Here is an 18,845-nt window from a genome sequence, read left to right on the forward strand (position 1 = left end):
TGCTTTGCAAGATGAATTAATCTCTGAATGATTAGTCTGGGACCAAGACAGTATGACATAAAGCTAAGGTCTGCGAATCAGAAAGTTTTTAGTGGCAATTGTATCACTCCCACGAACTCACAAGGTGGCCATCATCAAATTATTCTTTATTGAACTCTCGCCTCCAGTTAGCAATAAACAGAATTGCTTGGACCAACTGTGCAAAGTATCTTTTAGAAGAGATGTATCTTTCAGAACATGACGATTGTTTGAAGTACTTTTCAATACTCAAAGTCCAAAAATCAAAGATGAAAAGAATATTCCTAATTATTCTTTACCAGCTTGAAAAATGGGTTTCTCAACAGTTAGGAAGCTCTGTCAGGAAGTGTAAGGTCCAAAACACATTGCAGAAATTATTCAGTTTGAGACTGCTTTAACTGCCTGGTTCAGTGCTAGGGAATCCTGGGAATTGTAGTTTGTTGTGACACCAGAGCTCTCTGACAGAGAAGGCTAATTGTCTCACAAAAACGAGAATTCCCCAAATTTCCTAGCATTGAGCCAGGGCAGTTAAAGCAGTCTCAAACTGGATTATTTCTGCAGTGTGTTTTGGACCAGGCTAGCATTCGAACTCCCCAAAGTATTGCAAAAGAATGAATCCATGGAGAAAAATGCATGCGACAAGTGCATAAAAGGGGGGGGGGGTCTGCAGAAAAAAGTGGGTTTTCAACACAAAAAATGGATTCCTAGTACAGAAAACCACATATCTATCTCTGCAGCCTAACTCCTCCAAAATGCTTTGGGACATCTGGATATGGGGAAAGTACTGTGGGGGAATGTTTGTTTCCTCCCACAATAGGAGAGAACTATCATAATCATTCATCCTCATATGTGAAGATGAAATGGTTGAGAATTTAGATCCCTAAATTAGAAATTACAAACCATTTAGGAAAAAAGAAGGGGCAATTCTATTTCAGCATCATTAATGTGACCAAATCAACAGGGATATATATATATATGGCCAGGCTTTTAAGAAGAAGGCATGCAAAGCCTGGATGAATGGATTTGTCAGTTCCTGGGGGTTTATATCCTACATTTTTAAAATCCCATTTTCTTTCTGCATCCCAAACCTTAAGAAATTTCTTTATGCTGACAAATTCTTATCAAACACAAACTGAATTGAAATTCTCTCCCATTCTTGTCTGTGAGTTCTGATTGAGATATTTTTGCCTGTCATCCTATCTCTGATGTCAAACTGAAATAAAATCAAGATAGGAGGATAGGATGCATCCAGAAGGAAATAGAGGAGGTTATGTGAGCAGCATCTTCTAAGACCTGTATCATCCTGCTCTTGGACAAAACATATTGTACTTCTGCTTACCGAGCTTTATAGATTTGTGGCTATTTTGAAACATCTAAGGGAAAGAGAGGAGTTTTGTCTCTGTGTGAGAGAGAGGGGGGCAGCTAATGGGAAATGCTGGCAGGAAAGAGAGCTACTGTGTATGCAGAAAGTTCAGCAACCGGGAGCATCTGCTGAACTGAACTAAGCTGTCAAGAGTTGGAAAATCACTTGGAATATGGGACAGTGGAATCATCACGGAGGTCAAAGGAAGTTTAGAGTAGAGTCTGAGGGTTCAAGATCAGTTGTGCATACATATTTTAAAACAAATTTTATACCTCTGTATGCCATGAGTCGGGGCCAACTCGGGGGCAGTTAACAACCACCAAGATCTGGTCTGTATCTGAGAGCCAGCATTGTGTAGAGCTTTGAATGTACGACTCTGGAGACCAGAGTTCAGATCCCTCAACCAGTCATGCAAAGCCACTGGTTGATTTTAAGCAAGTCACTCTCTCTCCGCCTCAAAAGAAGTCAAAGGCAAACCTTGTCTGAACCAATTTTGCCAAGAAAACCCCATGATAGGTTCACCTTAAGTCAGGGGTTCTCAACCTTTTGTCTTCCAGATGTTTCGGACTTCAACTCCCCAAATTCCTGAACATTCATCATATTGGTTGGGACTCCTGGGAGCTGAAATCCCAAACATGTGCAGGATGAGAATTTGAGAACCACTGCTTTAAGTCATATATGACTTAAAGACACACAAGAACATTATATCCTGATGTTGTGTGCCTTCAAGTCATTTCCAGTATCTGGTAACTCTAAGGTGAACCTATCATGGGGTTTTCTGTGGCTGAGAATGTATGACTTACCCAGGATCACCCAGTGGGTTTCCATGGTTGAGCAGGGACTCGAACCCAAGCTTGTTGTGGCACTAGAGGTCTCTGACAGAGAAGACTAAATATCTCTTTGTTTGCCTTCAAGTCATTTCTGACTCATGGCAACCCTAAGTCAAAGCTATCATGGGGTTTTCTTGGCCTAACTTGTTCAGAAGGAGTTGTCAGTTCCTTCCTCTGAAGCTGAGATAGTGTGATTTGCCAAGATCGCCCATTTGGTTTCCATGGCCGAGTGGAGATTCAAATTGTGGTCCCCAAAGTCGTAGTTGAACACTCAAACTATCACACCACACTGGCTCTCAATATCTGTATCTACATATTTAAAAAACATCCTACACTGAGCTTGGAAGTAATAATTACAAATTACTACAAATAATTAGTTGCATGTGATTAGATTCCTTTTTCCCCCAATAGCAAAGCTATCACTGCGTCACTTTATGACTGTGGCCTGATGTGGGATAACTTCACTGTGTGTGATTGTACCTTTTAGTCACTTTTTTAGTTGCATGGATGTGATTTTGCCAAATGGTGGAGGAAGAATATTACATGGTCCAAGTGCTGGTTCATGCTGTGCCTTGTGCTGTTCCCTTGTATTCTCTTGGGGATGTTGAACCAAAAAAGAAATGGATCAGAGGTAAATGTGTGTTTCATGCCAAAATCCAGCAGCCTGTGACATTCAGATGTTTTCTTAAAAGCAGGAAAAAGTAAAAAGAGAAATCCACTAACTTTTGAGAAGTAGAGAAAGGACAGGTTATTGTTTAAATCTGTAACTAACTTTGGGGGACCTGGAACTATAACTTTAACTAATTAGTCTTTAAAAAGTACATTTTCATGCTCTGATCCCCACATTCTGGCCAAAGGCAATCTGCAGTAATACAAAGACAATCCACAAATGAAAATAATATAAGCATTTAGAACAGCACTAATTACAATAACCCCTGCCAGAAACAACAGGAATATCAAAAACAGTAGGAAATCATGCAACAAAGAGATAGGCAGCCACTGAAAAGGGGCAAAAAAAAAAAATACAGGGAGGAATTAGTAATGAAGAAGGGGAAAGCTTTCAATAAGGAACCAACATTGATTTAATCCAACATCCTGACCATATAGCCAGGTTTTAGCCTGCTGCTTGAAACCACTTAACATCAGAGCTGAAACCTCAGCAGATGGGAAACAAAAGATGACAAGTCATTCTAAATCCTCCTGCTTTGCTTGCTGCATATTTGGATCTGGAACCATGGTGCTTACATTAACACAAGCCATGGCTTCGCATTATGCCTGTCCCGACCTGCTGTGAGAAAGAAGGCAGGGAAATCAGTCAGCTTTTGGGGTTTTAACCAGAAGCAAAACAGCTTTCCCTTGATTCTCCCCTGACAGCTCCATTCTGCGACCTGTGAAAGAAACAGATGGCTGCCATTTCTTTTGCCCAGTGGTATCTTTCGTGTATTTGACACCTGGAATGTGTGCATGTGTACAGGTGTTCATAAGCACCTCTGCCTTCTGAGCCACAATAGCATATCTGGCTTCCAGATGAAAAATTGGAGAATGAAAGAACCAGGGATTTCTCAGTGACACCCCTATCTTTCCTGCAAGAACCCTACTGCAAAAGGCCTGACCAGACCCATAGGGCACCAAGAATGACCTATGCTTATATGAGTAGCTGCCTTCTGTAAGGCAAGGACTGGGTCTTAAAATGGGCGAGGGATGAGCAGAGTCAAGGATGTGGAGCTAGGATTGCCATATCCCTGTCCTTCATATTTGGGCATCTATTTTTCATATTATGCAAATTATAATTATCCATATTATTAATTTGTATACCGATTATGCAAATTCAACACATTAATCATTGCACTTTTTCTACCATTCTGTTTCAACCTCAGTACCAGTACCAAGCTAAGATCTCTCTTGTTTTGTTCCCTTGACTCTCTTGAGGGTGTTTGGAAGCAAAGGTCCACCGTGCTGCTTAGCCCTAGGCTCAAGCTGCCAACACAATCACCACACAACACAAAGCCATTCTGCTTGCCTCCTTTCCTTTCCTGCCTTCTGGGCCTGTCAGGAAAAGACAGGAGGGAATGGAAGAATAAGGTGGCAATGCAACTCCTGTGCAGTAACAACCGGAGCCTGCAGGGCAAGATGAGGCTCCCGTCAATGCCAACCTTCTTGAACAGTTTCATGCTTCATTGCCATTGTCATATTTTAACCATTGCCATGCGATGAAGGAGAAATCTAGGATTTACTGCTTTAATTGGCCCAGTCAGCTAGGATATTTTTTAGTCCCTTCCATCCAGGATTTCCCAGGTTTTCCGGGACAAATGGCAACTCCATGTGGGAAGAGTGAAAGAGAAAGAATTCTCTCAGGATGGGGAGACTGATGGAGAGGAAGGAGCAAGGGATGAGGAGAGAAATGTTGGCAAGAGGAGGCACCCAACCACAGGCATAAAAATAGGAAAGGAGGGATGGATGCTTGGTTTGGTGCTTCTCTTTCCTCGAGGAAAAACATATGGTCTTCCAGCCCCCCACATCACTTTGGTTCATTTCTTGTGGAAACAACAGAAGTTCCTTGCACCAGGAAGTAAGGAAAGGTTTAAATGATCTGAGAAAGATGGAGAGCAGTGGCCAATCCCACCCAGTACCTCCTTTCAAAGACCTCCCCCCAAAATTGAGGAAGGAGCTGCTACATTCGGCCCCACCGTTCACCAGAGAATGAACCCCCCCACTGGCCACTTCCTTTGTCTTTTCTGTGTGGCATCCCAGCAATGCCCATGTCCTGTCCCCTTTGCCATGCTCACAAGCAGACCACTGGGCAGAATCAACTCAATGACAAGATGTGCTTTCTGGAAGAGAAGGCTAAATACCTCTTGAAACTATGGATCCCAGGAATCCATAGGATGGAGTTATGGCAGTTAAAGTGATATCAAAGTGATGGAATTGTGTAGTATGAAAAAGACCATGGGGACTATAAAATATGACCATCCCAAATGTTCTGCTTTGGAGGCAGGCCAAGGTACCAATATGACAACCAGGGGGCAGGGGCAAAGGAAACATTCAGCAATAAACAAGAGCTAAAGCACTTGCAAGTTCTTGTTTATGGCAGTGTAAAAGTGATGGAGGAAACCTCAAAAGACACATAGCTTATCAACGTTTTGAGTAAAAATAGCTTCGGTACAAAAAAATAAAATCATAATTTTCTCTCCAGTGGCAAAGAGCTTGAAAAGTAAAAAATATGCCCGCAGCAGGCATATTCCCTTCATTATCTTTTAATGTTCTTAGAGATCATAAATCCATGATGAGAAAAAGATAGAGAGAGAGAGGTTGCAAAATAGCACAACCATGTCAGAGATGGCACTTAAAGGGGTAAATATAATCATGAAATGACAAGGAGGAAACTGGAAAGAAGGCCAAGATGGCCAACCTTCTGCCCTTCACATGTTTTGGACTACAGTTCCAATAATCTCTGACCATTGCCCATGCTGGTTGGATGTTGTAGCCCAAAATATGTGAAGGTACGAGGCTGAGCTAGGTACAGCATTGGCTTCTACCACCGTTTCTGCTTCTTAGCATTGGTTTAGCATTAACATTCACAGATACAATTTCACTACTTGAAATGCTCAGCATCAAATAACATTCTTGGCATGTGGGTGACCCTGCATAGATAAAACAGCAGATGGTCCAAGGAAGTAGCCTTTTGTGTGAGCCAAAAGGAAGCCCAAATAGTCTCCAGAGAGGACTCCACCGAAGAAGCTAAGGTCATGAAGCAGCTGACATGAGGAATTTTCCAATTAGAAATGGCTAGAGAATTAAGAACAACTAGATAGGATGTAGCCACTATCCACAGATGTCCTTCTTTTCCCGGCTCCACTTCCACTCCATACAAGTAAAATCTGACTTTTTGTTTGGTTTGTTGGTTGGTTGGTTTTTGACAGGAATAAGTCTATCTCTTTAAAGGGGAGGCATAGTGTGCATTTTAGTGCACCTTTTTCAGTTGATTCCATTGCTCACACAAATATCCTCAGTGTGTTAGTGATTCATTTTTATGGCCACTTAAAATGCACACATTTTTCTTTCATCAGCCCATCATTCAGCTAGAGGAAGATTTCAGGTTGGCCCCCTCACTTGCTTGGACCCCAGGCTGCTGATATATTTTTCTATGTACGCTTTGAAAATGTGCATATTTTATGAGATGTGTCTGTGGCTGCTTGTTTAGATTCCCAGTGCATTCAGATCATGTCCAGTCCAGGCCATATAGACCACTGGATTCCTTATGCTTTGCTACTTCCCTTCTATATATGTGGCCTGTGTTGTGATTCTGTTGTAGTAGAAGTTTTTAAGGGAGAACTAAAGTTACCCTATTCCACTTCCACAAATCTAGTTATCTAATTTACATATTATGCAAATTTTCTTAATTATACCACTTACTCTAATATGCATTCTAATGATGCAAATTCAGCACTTTATTTGTTGCAGATTTTTCTTCCAGGATGTTTCAGCCTTTGTCATAATACTTCAGTTACAATGGATCTGAGCAATCCAAACAGAGTAATGTTTAAATTGTTGCATTGGGAACAGGGAGGTGCAAGTTCAAAACCCTGTTTGGTCAATAAACTGATCATGTGGACCTTGGGCCAACCCTTTGCTTAGCAAACCTGCCCTGCACATCCTTGCTTCTTGCACTCTGCTCCTCACACTGCTCACTCCCCCTTCCCATGCCTCACCTCACACCTTTGCAGTGCCTCTCCCTCATGCCTCTTACATGCTGATGCTTGCCTTAACCATTCTGCCTTCCTTCCTACTCCAACCTTCCCTTGCATCCTTGCAATCCAACCCTCTTTGTTTCTTGTGCTCCATCCCTTGCACTGCTAGCTCTCCCTTCCTGCCTACTCCATCCCTTGCCTCACTGTATGCCCTCACATAACACTTCTCCTTTCCTTCCTACATTCCTGCTCTCTCGTTCACTCTTTTTTCTCTTCTGCTCCCTCCCTTTCCTCAACACCTATTCTTCCCATGGGCCCATCTCTTGCTTCTCTTGCCTGCCACCTGCACTACACATTCTCTTCTCTTTCCTTCACTCTCCTTTATCTCCTCTTGGTGTCACCCGATGCAGGGGGCAGCAGTGTGGGGGGATGAGGGGAGGAAGGCATACCCCTCTGTTTCCTCCATGGAGCACCCTCCTCATGAGGAAGCTGCAAGGAGGTAAAACCAGGAGGGCTGTGCTCACCCTTTCTTCAACTCTGCCTGGCTTCCTCATGAGGAGGGAGCCAGGCGGAGGGAAAGCCAGGAGAGCCAGGCCCTTTGTCCCTCCTCCTTTACCCCCATGTGACTCCCTCCTCATGAAGAAATCACATGGAAGCAAAGCCAGGAAGGGCACACTCATCTTCTGCTGCCTTGGTTTCCTCCTCAGGGAGCAAGCCATCCTGCAGTGAAGAAGGGGCAGGCACCAGCACCAGCACCGCAACCCCTCTTCTGGAGTGTCACCCTTTTTCTGTTCCCTATGAGGAGTGACTTGGGGAGCTGGGGGTGTTTAGCCTGGAGAAGAGAAGGTTGAGAGGTGATATGATAGCCCTGTTTAAATATTTGAAGGGATGTCACATTGAGGAGGGAGCAAGCTTGTTTTCTGCTGCTCCAGAGAATAGGACCTGGAGCAATGGATGCAAGCTACAGGAAAAGAGATTCCACCTCAACATTAGGAAAAACCTCCTCACAGTTAGAGCTGTTTGACTGTGCAACACATTCCCTTGGAGTGCCACCACTTATTCTCTCTTCACTCATGCCTGAAATGCAGGGCTGGGCCTATTTAAAAAAAAACTTAAAATATTGTTGTTCATGCTCCCCACAGGTGTGTCTGTAGGGCATTTTCACCACATGGGAAGCAAGCCATTTTAGGCCCAGGAAAGACCTTTTTTGCAACAAGAAATGACCCAGACATTAGCTCCAGTTCACTTCTTCATTTGTTTGTTTGCTTGTTTGTTTCATTTTGTTTTGTTTTTAAAATTCCTACCCAGGGCCTAAAATAGTGGTGGTAGTGGTAAATGTACCAAGATTGCCTCCTTCAGAAAATTTATATCCGAATTTATATATGGCATTTGTCTTCTACTGGGTAAGAAAAGTGATCCCTGCAACTTCCATTAACAAGAAAAACAATTGCATGCAAGAGTTATAAAACAAAGCATAAAATCAGAAGTAGAGGATAAAATGATATAATAAATTCCATACTGGCACCAAATATTTTAGACATGTTGAAAACTTGGAAGTCCTGAAAAAGCCCACTCCTCTCCATTCCCTGCATCTTGCTTTTCTAGAACAATGTGACTCCTCCCTTGGGGAGGGAGGGAACTAAATGCTTGGAAAGGTCAGTATGTGAGCTGATGATTCCTTAGGTAACCTTTCATAAGCTCTTCCTTCAGATTCCAGCTATCATTGCTCTGGCCCCTGGGATGGGAAGAGAACAGTCAGACATATTTCCATTGATTTCTTTGAATCCAGCAGCTGGTGAGAACCCATGCTTCTAGATTTCAACTTCCATTGCTCTGGTCTCTGAGGGAGAGAAGAGCAGCCTACATCTGCTGGATTTATGGTTAAACCTGGACTCAATACATTGCCTTCCGCTAGATGACAAACCAAGGATTAAAATATTTGTGCCAAAAATCTAGAGGTATGATGACTAGCAGAAGTGAATAAATAAAAAAATACATCTTTTTAGCTCCTCCAAAGATGCTTCATCTGAAACACCACGATATTTCAGAAAGTGTATGACCCAGTTATTAGATGAATTCATTTTTTGTTTTCAGCAACATTTGATTATTGCCCTATTTTGAGCAACGCTGCTCGGTTGTGTTCATCTTTTTCTGCTGTCACAGGGAAACTATTTATCACACTTCTTTCTTGTAAAGAAATGCAATTTTCTTTTCAGCGTTCTCCTCCCTCTCTCCATCCTCCTCCTCCATAGTTAATAATGCTTTGGGCCACCATTTTAATTGAAATTTGAATATACAAAGCATCTATGCCAAGCTGGAGTTGTTCTGTTAACTGTGATAATCATATATATATATATATATATATATATTATGTGTGTGTTGATGGCTGCTTTCAGAAAAGATGCTTCCCGAAAAGTCTTTCTCACTGATATCCTTTGGTAGGTTTAACTTTTGAAGTTTGCCTCCACTCGATTACTAAATACTTGCTTTTTGTTCACAGCCAGTGTATGTACCCTGCCTTCTGCTTTTCTTCTGGCTTGAGAAAAGTACAATAAAATTCCACTTGTTTCTCCAAATGTCTTCTTTAGTCACACCCTTCCAAGGTTTGAATGCATTGTACTGGGCCTTCTGTAATCCAGTAATCCAAAGGGGACCAGAGCCAAAATCAATTGTACACTATTTTATTGCAGATCTCCCTCCCACCTACAGCAAAAGGTTTGCAAGAGAAGACAAAATACTGTATTAAGGACAATGCTAGGCAAGGAGGGGGAAATGCAGCCCTTGCTAAAGAGCTTATACATTTTTTAAATAAGAGAAATTTGTCACTTGACCAAATGAAAGCCATAAATCTGTCAGAGGCAAAGGGACCCATCTCTGGGGTTGTTGTTCAGTGCGCCTAAGGAAGCGGCACTCTGCCACAGCTCACTGCTTTGTTTCTGCTCGCAATGCACAATGAAATAAAAGCCACATCAAAGCCATTTCATCCCTACTACTTCAACCAATTGATTTGGCTTCTCTTTTGAAGGAATAATTGACCCCAGCTAAGATGTAATTGAAAAAAGATAAGAGAAAGAAAGCTGGGTCAGAGTCAAAAGACGGGGAGGGCGAAGGAAAGGGGGAAGCAAAAATTGGGAGAAGGATAAACAGAGCCTAGCCTGAACCTCTACAGCTTGTTTAGGAAGAGACCAGTGAATTCAGAGGTGCATATTAACGGTGATCAAATGTGGCAGATATTAAATAATAAATAATTTGGACATACACCAAATTTCTTTGCGGTTAAGAGCCCTAACCATGTGCTATTTACTCTTGTAGGGCTGTACTCTTGATCATGCCTCCAGTGCTGCTACCCCTAGGCAGTGCAGCCCTCTGATATCCAGCTGGTATGAAGATACCATATATATTCGACTATAAGTTGAAAAATGTATCCTGAAAATTTGACCCTCAAATCTTGGTTTGACTTATATACAGGTTAATACAGTAATACTGCTTAGAAAGGTCCTGAAAGAATAGGGTTGCCATAATTGTCCACTTTTACCAGGGACAAAATGTGGAACAAATTCAAGACCAAACTGTAGGACAACTGCAGGACAAAACTCAGCCCAAAATGTAGGACATTGAAGAAAAATGGTGGACCTTAAATGTCCTACATTTTGAGCTGAGTTTTGTCCTGCAGTTGCCCTACAGTTTGGTCTTGAATTTGTCCTACATTTTGTCCCTGGTAAAAGTGGACAATTATGGCAGCCCTATGAAAGAAGCACGCCGAAGGTGCCTTGCACTGCTAAGGCATGGGGAGTGTGTGTATGTATGTTTGGGAAAGAGGTGATCCAAGATCCGATGTGAAAACCTTCTCTCCTTGATCCTCCTCCTCCGCTCTCTAGATCTCTTTGCCCACTGAACACCCCATTTAACCCCACTTCCTTCCTCTCACGAGCCACTGTTTCATCCTCGACTTATCCATGGGTCATATCAAATCTATGGTTTTGGCCCTAAAACCTTCCCTCGGCTTATACACGAGGTTGACTTGTACACGAGTATAGACGCTATTCCTTTAGAAATAGCCATGGCCTCCTTGGGCCATGAGTTAGAGTGGCATAGTGGTTTGGGTGTTGGACTATGTAGTGTAGCAGTTTTAGCTTTAGACAATGATTTTGGAGACCAGGGTTCAAATCCTGGCTCGGCTATGCAAACTCGCTGGGGTGACCTTGGCAAGTGACACTCACTCAGCCTCAGAGGATGGCAATGGCAAACTCGCTCTGAAGACAACATGCCAAGGAACCCCATGTTAGGGTCGCCTTAGAGTCATCATTAGTCAGAAACAACTTGGGAGGCACACAACAATAACAATGACAACAGCAACAACATGTCAACAATGTTCAGGTCATGGCTATCGGTGGGCAGACTTGTTGTGGCATTTGCTTATAATAATAACGTGATGTTTTTAAAAAGACTTGAATGTGTTTTAGCTTTAGGTGAGAGATGTTGCTGTCCCTAGGCTAGGCTGAGAAGTGAAGCCTTTCCGACATACACATATATGTTCACACAAGGAACACATGAATAGGGTTAATGAATAGAGCAGAGAATGCACAAGGTCTTATAGTGGGATATAATATATATAGGGATTTATATCCCCTTCTCTGCCAAAATGGGACTCAAGACGGCTTACAATAATTTAAAAAGATAGAACTAAAACATTGATTATAAAAGTTTTTTTAAAAAAATAATTAAATAATACTAATAATAAAACATACGTTAAAAACAGCATAGTTAGAAGCATTAAACCATTAAAACAGCACAGCACACTACACAAGTAAAATTCATCCACCAAAAACTTGCCAAAATGAAAATGTATTCAGCTGCCAGTGAAAAGAGCAAAAATATCCCTAGGACCTAAATTTTCCTTGTCTTGGAGCAGCTGCACATTATAATATGCTCCCCATGTCTACATATCCCCATAGATGGAACCCACCTAATGTAAGAAATAGGCTGTGGCTGGTATTCTGTCAGGGAGATACACATATGCAGCTTGCACTTATGCACACAGGACAAATTGTTTGCCATAGTGCAAGAGATATATTCTGTTGACAAAATTGTGCATAGGGCAACATTGCATATTGCAAGGCACATTGTGCATTGAAATGTCACATTGGACTCTGGCACCCAGCCATTGACATGTTACATGATGTTGCCATTTTTTTATGGGGATTGGGTGCAAAAGCATCATCACATGCAGATACTTAAACTACATGAGGAGATGTTGGATTGTAGCCTGTTAGTTCTTCTTTCCAAATACGATTGGCTAACTGCTATTGGGGTAGGACAAAAATAAATGGTTCAAGGGGTAGTGATTATGACCTTAAATGCTATAGAAACTGATATTGTCACCATCTCTTGAAGATAGCACAGTAGCTAAGGATTCCTATAGAAGTCCCCTGCATCTAGCTAGTGAAGGAGGATTCTGGAAATCTCAGCAGCTATCTTCAACTTTGTGAACTCTTGCAACAGCTTCTTCTGATCTAAATTAGCATTTCCTATATTACTAAATTAGCTTAATTAGTCTGATACCATCACTCTGCCGGGAGATTAATGATCGCTTCACTTAACTCCTCCCTGATAAAGCCAGTGACTTTAGATTGTCACTTTTTGATGAATGATACAAAAGCAATTTAGGATTCAGAGAAATGTTGTTTAGGAAACACTTGGCTTACAGAGAGTGGAGCTCAGCTTTGGTGTACCTCCTGGCCTCTTAAAGATGCATGTGTCATTTAAATAGCATACCTCCAAAGTGACCCAAAGCAGCTTTATTTTGGCATGTCTGTTTGAGCCATAACTGCAAAAAAAGAAGTTGGCAGCATGAGCTTTCATAGACTTAAGTCTGCTTCCTAGTATACTTAAGTCTATGAAAACTCATGCTGCCAACTTCTTTCTTTCAGTTAGTCCCAAAGGTGCTACAAGATCTCTCTACGTACTGATTCTACAGACTAACATGGCTATATCTTTGAATTCTACCTCTTGGCTTACAATTTAATAATACACTAATGAAACCTGAACAATAACACTTTTGGTCCTTCATGTTGTCCAACTTCCTTTCCCTTTCTCTCAACTTTAGTCTCCAGCAGACCAGTGTAAGAAAATCCATGCAGGGGATGAAGTGATCCAGGTCAACCATCAAACTGTGGTGAGTACTTTTCAGGTAAAACCAAATGGCCATATTTATTTCCTGCTACCGCCAAAACATTCCCGCCTGTTGAAAACATGGACGAACTGTAAGTGTTCATTCTCAGACATAATTCTCACTGGGAATTTGACAGAGAAGGAACTAGTCAATAAGTCTTGATCCAAAGTAAATCTTCATGTCAATGAATAGAAACTCTGTGAATCCTGACCTAGACGTATTAAAAGCAGCTCCACCAAACTCAATAGTTGCAACCATTGCCCCATTGATTTCACGGTAAGTGTGGATTCAACTTATTGAAAAAGATCTTCAGGGTTTTAATGCTATTAAGGATTATCAGATTATCATCTCCTTGTGTGATGTTAACCAGCCACCTTGTACTGGCCCTTCTGAATGAATTGGCTGAACCATAGTTCACTGGAGGAAGACTTATTGGGTTGGACTAAGGCATTAGCCATACCATATCCCCCCTGAAAAGGACATGGAGCTGGATTGAGCCCCAAATCAGGATAAGAAAGAGAAAGTCATAACGGAAAGTTCAATTTCTAGCATTTCCAGCTAAACTGGAAAGGTAACTGATAAAAGTCGAAACCTGAGAGAGCCAGTTCCAGTCAGTGAGGACAATTTTGAGTTATATCAATAGTGTGATCAGGTGCCTATGTTTCTGTTTCATAAAGGAAAGGCTAAAGGTTAGTGGTAAAGCATTAGCTTTGTATGCAGAAGATCCCAAGTTCAATTCCCATTACCTCCAGTCAAAATATCCAGATCGCAAGTGAAAGCAAAGATCATACTCTGAGACCTTGGAAAGCCAATGTTTGCCCAAATAGGGATGGAAAGAATGTATACAATTTTCCATTCCTTGGTTGAAAAATGCATTTCCCAGCAAATGGGAATCTTCATCAGGAAGAAAACTAGAAGAGTGAGAATTTTGCAGCTTTCTCCTCTGATGTGAATGTAGTGCTATGCAGGGATTATTCTATTGAAATGAATGCACTTTCTGCCTGCAAAAACCTTGTTCTCTTCACAGAAAACAGGTTGTTGTTGGTTTTTTTCCTACAAGGAAGCATACATTTTTCTTCACAGAATAATGTCTGCACAGCACTTGAGTATGTTCAAATGTTCATTGGCTCCTGTAGCAGGGAGAAAAACTACTTTAATTATTTTTCCAGCATGAAATAGTCCAGGATTTACATTTCTGCTCATTCTTCTGATGTCTGCATTTTTAGCTGTGTGTATTTTCAAAAGTACATGCATTCTGTCCATCCCATTTCCAGTCTCAGGAAGTACCAAATGGATATTTCCACACTGAAATGTGAATGCAACAGGATTTTGTTTTCAACCCAGCCTTCAAGATATCAGTCTGTGTTGGCGTTACAAGAAACTCACCTCATTGCATGAAACGTACATTTCTAGGTTATGTTGCATAATATGATTTCTGTCTAGAAAATTTTCTATGTGCAAATAATTGTTCCTAAGCACTAGATTCTCCCCCTCCACAGAAATAAATGTAGTGAAAACAACATTTAAAAGGCCTTGAGCCAAGGCTGTTTGCCTGCTGGAATGCCAGCCATGTTACAATCAGACTCTCTTGTTTGTCATTTTTCGACTTTTCTTCCCAAACAGCCTTCTTTTGCCTCCAAACAGTTTTCGGCCCTTTTAATTAAGGGATCATTCCACACACCAATTTCTAATTAGTTACATAAATGCTTGTTTCTGTAGGTAAAAGAAGTCTGCTGAAAAATGAAAGCCTCCTGGCCAACATCAGTTTCAAGAGTCCAAGAGCAGCTTTGCTAATTAAATCATCCTCAACTGTGCAAAAATGTGCTAACTGTAAATTGGAACACTTAGGACACTTTCATAGGAATGACAGGCCCTTTCTTAATGGTCTGCTTTGACATTAACACATCTGTTTCATCATGTTTGGTAATGAGATGTCCTGTTTCTTTGCTTTCCTTTGTTGGTTTATTCTGCTCGGACGGGCAACTCATAGGTTGTGCCAAGATCTCAATAGTTTTACCATAAATATTAGGTTACTAGATTTGCACAGGAGGCTTATGTTCCTAGTACATGGCCAACCACCTTATTTTGGTGGAACATGAGTGTGGCTGTTTCTGCACAGCCAGCAGCAAAGTGGAGAAGAAGACAACAGCGACCCAAACTACAAATAACCTCAGCATCTGTAGTGATGCTGCCAGAATGCACCAAACAAGGAATGGCACATCTTTCTGTCTCTGTGTGTCTCTCTTTCACTTCTGCCTTTCTCTTTCTATCTTTTTCATTCTCTCTCTCTCTCTGTCTCTGTCTTTCTGTCTCTCTGGGGTTTTTTTTCTCTCTCAGTGTCTCTGGGCAGATGAGCAGGATAGCACTGGTCAAGCCTGTGGTATCCTGATCCTGATTCAAACCTGGGTCAGTCCCCAGGTTGGTGCAGTGACTGCCAGGTGATTACACCATTCCCTGCCACTGCACCATAGACTACTGCCGTATGCCCTGTACCTAGCATGCCATCACATCTGCTGAGAAGACCCCCATTACGGCCCATAAAGGCAGAAACTGGGCACCTGACTACACCTTGGCACCAGGTGCCCCCATTCAATATCATAGGCTGTGATGGAGGCCTTCTGAGAAGTTGTGATGGCCGAGGTGGGTAAGGGTGCACTTGGCCAATGTGCCACCTGTTGCTGCAGAGTTTCAGGTGGGTCTTTCTGTCCCAGGGTAAAGCCCTTTGGGCCAAGATTGGTCCAGATCTGCTGGATTAGTGTCCAGACTGGCCAGTCCTGGCCTGGGGCTAATGGCCTGCATCATCTGGACAGGATGGCATGAGATGGGGAGAATACAAGCCTTTTGGCCTATAAGTACAGGCCCCCAGTCTGTCTTTAACTCTCTGTTTGTGGAGATTACTACACACATTCTCTGAAGATGCCAGCCACAGATGCTAGCAAGTGGAAAAACATCAGAAATAAACTCTTCTAGAACATGGCCACATAGCCTGAAAAAACACAAAAAACTATTATCACACACAGCTTTTAAACCATGGTTACACCTGGGGAAAAGTGGCTTTGATCATACTTACTGAACTATGACATCTCCAATTCACAGTTGGCACACAACAATAAGTTGTTTAGCCTTCTCTGCCAGAGAGCTGTTGTGTCACAACAAGCTACAGATCCCAGGATTCCATAACATTGAGCCATGGTAGTTAAAGTGGTGTCAAACTGCATTATTTCTGCAGTGCAGACATAGCCTCAATCATTAGTTCAGAAAACTTGAATTTATTTTTTTAGAATATAGAAAGAAATGAAATAGAGGTGGGAAAATACAATTATTATTATTATTATTATTATTAAATGAAAACTTCACCTATTTCTACCTGCAACATAACCAACATGAAACCTGCTGGACTTGGTGACACGTAACAGCATTGTCTGTTGCATGAGCCACTGGCAAGCAGCCAGCATAACTCAGCAGGCTGAGATAAAAGTGTTGAGAAACCCTCAAACAGAGGAGTTTGAATCTTTTTAATATCATTCCCAGACAGAATGCAAACAATGACTAATTTGACTATACAATCCAAAAGGATGGCTCACACATACAGCCATGGTTTGAAAGAACACAAAAGCAGGATTGTGGAACTGTGTGGGAAAATACAGCCCCTGGGTGCCATTATCCATGCCTGAATCCACTCAGATGGTGCCAGAAAAAGTTATCCATTTATACTGGAGTATAGGCACAGAGCCTTTCTTGTGCAAAGACTCTTTCTTCAGCTCTTCTGACATGGAATAGCTCTATTCACAGCAAGCTCTTTTCCACAGTGATGGCAAAGAAGCATTTCCATCACACACTATGGGACACCTTTACTGGGGCGGGACTAGCCTATATGGGCCCTCAATCCCTCTCACATATTCTTTGGATGTGTGTCTAAGAGTGTTTGGTTTGTGTGAAATCCCTATCTAGTGGAGCAAGCATGGGAAGTGTAACACAACGTCCTTGGAACATAACAAACCCACTGGACCTCCATGAGACAACATGGTTCCATACACACAACAAATTTAAAGTGCTATGATTCCATTTTAAATCCCATGGTTCCATCTTGTGGAATCTTGGGATTTGCAGTTTAGAATTCTCAGCCAGAGTGCTCCAGTGCCTAACCAAACTACAGATCCCAGGATGCCATAGCATGCAGCCATGACAATTAAAGTGGAACAGCAGTGTTTTAATTCTATGGTGTGACCAAGGATTCAGTGTTCATCAAGGAAAAGAGATGGAAAAATCAGTTCATTCACTAGACCTGATTCTGTTTGTGTGGATTGTAGCAATTCTATTGGAATATCATCTGTTCTTGAAGGGTTATTCTTCCCACTATCACTCATTACAACTTCGACTTTACACTGGATTTGGGGTCCATCCACGTATGGTTCTTCATTCCATGCATTGTTCATTTTTTCTTCTCTTTTATATAGCTCTTCTGTATATTGCTTCCATCGTCTTTTTATTTCTTCTTGATCTTGTAGTATGTTCTCTTGTGATCATAGAGCATCCCGGCCTTTGGTTTGAACTTCCCTTTGAGTTCTCAGAGCTTGAGGAAGAGGTCTCTTGTTCTTCCTTTTTATTTTATCTCTGCCCTTCCCTATAAAGAAATCTCAGGACAGCTTACAGGCAACGTTAAAACAAACAATGTAAAACCATTTACCTCAATAAAAATAATTTAAATAAACATAAAACATTACATATAATGAGTTAAAGTATCTTCAAGTATCAAAATCCCAAATCATATGAAGCTTTGAATGTCATTACAAATACCTTGAATGCAGACTAGCCGTATGTTGGGGGCATAGTCAGCCTTGAGAAATTTCCTTGGTTCATCTATTTCTATTAACTTGCTTCCCATCATATATTTGAATGTAACTGATATAATCTGTATTAGTTCCCAATCTCTTTGATTCTGCCCCAAATATGTTGGCAATAACACTGCATAACTTGGGAAGGGTGCTTTTTATTATTACAGTGCGCCCACGCCATACGCGGCCTTGAGCATACGCGCTCAAGCCGCGGCGCGCGCGCGGGGCAGAAGGGGCGGCACGTCCCATTCAACTGAATGGGCACGCGTGCCCGTTACGCCCCGCGCACCTGCGCCGCCGCGCACGAGCCCCATTGTTTCCAATGGGGCTCGAGCATAGGCGGAATTCGCCTTATGCGGAGGGATCCGGAACGGATCCCCCACGTAAGGCGAGGACGCACTGTACAGTTGGCCTTCTGTATCCATGGATTCTCTATCCACTGATTCAAGCATCCATGAATTGAATATTTTTTTAAAAGTATATATATTCTATTTTATATGAGGAACACCAGTTTACTAGTCACTGAATTTAATGGGACTTGAACATCCACAGATTTTGGTATACATGGGGAAGGGGGGTCCTGAAACCAAACTCTAGTGGATACCAAGGGCCCACTGTATCTTCTTAGGCCTATTTTCGGTTCACTCTCAAGGAAAGGAAATTGCCTGCTTGCCCATTTTGGATAGAGAAAATAAACATCTGCCTTGCCATTTTCCTTCCCCACTCCCCAGCATGCAACACTCCTGATTTAATGGGCCTTCTGTCATGAGACAGAATGGATCAATATGTTCCTTATAAGCATCAATATTTCCATTAGTAAATTAGATTACCTTGTCGCCCACTGCTTAATGGGCTCTTACATGGAAAATGTAAAAGTACAGTTACAGTTAAATGCTGCCGTTTGAATGTTTCAATCTCCTGACATGCATTATCTCAGCA

General features: G+C 41.8%; 1 protein-coding gene across 3 annotated transcripts in view; it reads left to right on the forward strand.

Annotated features, from left to right (window-relative positions):
- The window catches only part of LOC149308838 (connector enhancer of kinase suppressor of ras 2-like), a 318,424-nt gene that overhangs the window by 175,341 nt on the left and 124,238 nt on the right, over positions 1–18,845 (forward strand). For all 3 annotated transcript variants that reach the window (XM_089536538.1, XM_089536539.1, XM_089536540.1), the window contains exon 8: positions 13,006–13,074. In XM_089536538.1, coding sequence (XP_089392664.1) covers positions 13,006–13,074 — 69 coding nt within the window. The remainder of the gene's footprint in view (positions 1–13,005; positions 13,075–18,845) is intronic.

The sequence above is a fragment of the Sceloporus occidentalis genome, unplaced genomic scaffold, assembly GCF_023333645.1.
Source record: "Sceloporus occidentalis isolate IW3139 unplaced genomic scaffold, rSceOcc1.0.p SCAF_8, whole genome shotgun sequence".
NCBI lineage: Eukaryota > Metazoa > Chordata > Lepidosauria > Squamata > Phrynosomatidae > Sceloporus > Sceloporus occidentalis.